Below are 3685 nucleotides of genomic sequence, written 5' to 3' on the forward strand. Positions count from 1 at the left end.
AGAGGTTTGTAACAGTGGATCCAAAGGCCCATCTGAAGACAAGACAATTTGGTGGATTGTCAAATATGTCCTGACAAGGAGAGGTCTGTAGTTAACCTTAAACCCGGGATAACAGGACGTTTACTACTCCTACTTGCTCTTTCTGTGAGCAGCTGGAGGCAAGAGCCACAAGTGTCCTGCTCCCTCCCTTCCCTCCATCCCTGTCTCCCTCCCCAGCTGACCGCATATAATGTGGCTCTGCTTCTGCTGACCACGTCCCCATCTGACCGCCTTAAAAAGGTGTTAAGGGAGTCCTGCTTTAGAAATTTCTCTTGAAAATTTTTCCATGGACAGATCCATTCAAAAAATGCTTATGATTATAGCTACTGTGTCTTAGTTGCCAAAATAAATTACTTCAGCTGGGAAAGTGAAGGCTTTGTTAAGCGGAAAAATAATTTATAAGAAAAACAAGCAAGAAAAGTAGTTTATCTACTGTGTCATGTGCTGTGATTTTTCTGCATTTCTTCTTACCGAAAACAGAGCTGACAACGTAGTGTTGCCTGTAGCATACTGGATGTAGGGTACTAGGTCTTCTACAACTTCCTAAATTTAATTTCTCCTTATTACTTTAAAAGGTACATACCAGGGGCAATGGACAGGAGGGATGCGACATGGATATGGTGTACGTCAGAGTGTACCCTATGGCATGGCGACTGTGATCCGTTCACCCCTCCGAACATCTCTAGCTTCACTTCGAAGTGAGCAGAGCAACGGCACTGTTCTGCACGACGTCACTTCAGACAGTCCGGCTGGAACAAGAGGAGGTTTTGTGCTCAATTTCCACAGTGATCCAGAAGCCATGGGCATTAAGAAAAAAGGAGGCTTATTCAGAAGAGGATCCCTTCTTGGTAGTATAAAACTTAGAAAATCTGAATCTAGGTCATCGATATCTAGCAAACGGAGCTCTGTCAGGAGTGATGCTGCTATGAGCAGAATTAGTTCTAGTGATGCCAACTCTACAATTAGTTTTGGAGACGGTGACTGTGATTACTACCCTATGGAAGACCATGTTGATGCCACCACTACAGAAACCTATATGGGTGAATGGAAGAATGACAAGCGCAGTGGTTTTGGTATTAGTGAGCGTTCAAATGGCATGAAATATGAAGGAGAATGGCTAAATAACAGGAGGCATGGATATGGATGTACCATGTTTCCAGATGGCACCAAAGAAGAGGGAAAATATAAAAATAACGTTTTGGTCCGTGGAATAAGAAAGCAACTTATACCAATACGAAACACAAAAACTAGAGAAAAGGTGGATAGAGCAATAGAGGGTGCACAGAGAGCAGCTGCCATGGCAAGAACCAAAGTGGAAATTGCAACTTCAAGGTATGTTATCACAAAATATATTTGTTCATCACTGAATTTGCAGAAACAAAAATGTGTTACAATATGTGAGCTCTTATTGTTGACAAAAGACTCAAAAGTGCAAGGGCGTAAATGTTGTCTTTAGTGAGTACTTGCTCACCTTTCAGTTTCATATGCATAACTTCATTGACTTTAGTGACGTTACGCATATGAAACTTAGAACTTCAACTCATTTGAGTAAAGATGTTCGTGTATGTTCCATAATATACTGTGAAAGTAATTTTTCACCAGTCACACATTTCTGCTTTCACTCAAGAGCTGCTGCATTATGCCTTTAAACCTGTTTGGAAAATAAAACTGATGAGGAAACATAAGGGAATGATTTGGGGGATGTGAGGTGAAGATTGAATATCTTCCCGTAAGCATGCTCCAGTTATGCTTATTGTGTTGATGATTTTTTTGGGTAGCATCTGAGCCTCACTGAAGTTGCCCATTTGACATTGAGCATCTTAAGTTGCATCTGTTTATCTGAGAGACTGTGGTATGAACAGTGTAAGAACAATGGTCGAGGCTCTTGTGCTTAGAGGTTGTTGATTTGGTTGCCATGACAGTATCTGCCAAGAGAGTTCTGTATGAGGACTCTTTCATTTTGGAGCATGCTTCTCTTGCAGTCTGAATTCATCTGGATCTTATGACCACCACTTCAAATAGTGGTAGTCATCTTCTCCCCACCCCCCTGCCAAGTGTTTGGGATGGGAGAAGGGTACAGGTATTAGTAGTGGGGAAGAAATGTCGTTTTCACTTTGAACTCCTAACCAACAACCAAGCAAAGTTGTCTGAAATGGAATTGTTACAAATTAAATCAGCATAGACAATTTTAATATGTTTTACTATTAAGTCTGAGAGCTCTTTAAAAAGCTATTTAATTTTTAATGCCTTCCAATAAGTTTCTGTGGCAGTTTCTCTGTTGTTGGTTTTAGTTTGTTTCCCCAGGCAGGCTTTTCCTGAAATATGCTATGGACCAAAAAAAGAGCCCAGAAATGTGCATGAAAGAAAATCTTCATGCTATTTTAGAAAGAGAATGTCACATTACACTTAGAGCTGAACAACTGATTCCTGATTTAGCGTGGTCAGTAGTGTGTGCTCAGTGACTATCCTTTTTCTGACAGTCATAAAGAATACAGAAAAGATGGAAAACTGCGTAAGTGGGAAAGCTTGAATACATGGATGGCTCATTAGGTGAGACACAAACATGAAGAAGTTAGCATACTGTTAATAAAGAACCTTTCTGAGCACTGGTCACCTAAGTAACTAGAGGGTAGCATATACTCAATTACTTCTATAAATATATGTAAGGCATTATATGACAGCATACCACATCAGCAAAGCAGAGCAGTAATAGCTAACTTTAAGAAATTACTGGATCCCGTTCATGTTCTGTCAGTACATAATCCCTAGTTCTGAAAAAGTTGAGGTGATGGGATGTGTTGATAGGGTGAGTCACCACTTTGAGTCCATATAAAGCTATTAAAAAGCTGTAGTCTGAGACCATTAGGTTACAAGGCACAGTGTATGCACCTCCTCTTTAAGAAGGGATATGCCTCTGAAGTGTTTTGTTTGCTGTTCCTTCATTTCAATTTTAGGTGAAGAACAGAGTTCAAACTGCTTCTTTTGGAACAGTCCATGAAAACAACGTTTATTTCTTGAAAATATGTTTTTGAAAGTGCAACAACAGAAGGCATCAGTTGTAGTGCAGCTGTGACCGTGGGCTATTCCTTTGGTTTTTCAGCTGAGAATCTCTCTGAAACAGTCCCATGACTACCAGTACGGATAGCAAGGTGGCAGGTTCAGGTTTCCTCTCTTTTGGTAGCCTTTGCACTAACTGTACTGGCACTGAGTCAAAGGCAAAGAGACCTGACACCTAGTCAGGCAACATCAGGCATAAAGATTACATTAGTTTCACTTGTGAGTGTGTGTTAAGACGCACCTAGTAAGGATGGCCCAACCCTTCCCATATCCCAAGTGTTCAGAACTGCCTTTAGTATCAACCAGTGGGAGCAAGCCCATGGCGTTATGTGAACTAAGGGACTGTCATACTGGCAGAGTCAGTAGCGCTGACTGTCTTAAGAGCCAGATCATTTGGAAGAGATTCTAGGAGAGCATTGAGAAAGAAACTTCCACTTCAGACAGTTGCTAAATTCTAGGCTGACCGGATTGGTACGGTTTCAGGATGAGAGAACTTGGCTTCTGTCCCACTGAAACTTGAGGACCAGTATTGATTTGTGACTGCTTTTTTACCAAACTGATATATTAATAATTTATTAATCCTTCAGAC

At 40.9% G+C, this 3685-nt stretch overlaps 1 protein-coding gene across 4 annotated transcripts in view; it reads left to right on the forward strand.

Moving 5' to 3' along the window:
- The first annotated feature begins 618 nt into the window (after window positions 1–618).
- The window catches only part of JPH1 (junctophilin 1), an 81156-nt gene continuing 78089 nt past the window's right edge, over window positions 619–3685 (forward strand). For all 4 annotated transcript variants that reach the window (XM_009335019.1, XM_009335018.1, XM_009335020.1 and 1 more), the window contains exon 1: window positions 619–1371. In XM_009335019.1, the coding sequence (XP_009333294.1) occupies window positions 644–1371 (728 nt within the window). In that variant the 5' untranslated portion in view covers window positions 619–643. The remainder of the gene's footprint in view (window positions 1372–3685) is intronic.

The sequence above is a fragment of the Pygoscelis adeliae genome, unplaced genomic scaffold (assembly GCF_000699105.1).
Source record: "Pygoscelis adeliae isolate BGI_AS28 unplaced genomic scaffold, ASM69910v1 Scaffold101, whole genome shotgun sequence".
NCBI classification, from domain to species: domain Eukaryota; kingdom Metazoa; phylum Chordata; class Aves; order Sphenisciformes; family Spheniscidae; genus Pygoscelis; species Pygoscelis adeliae.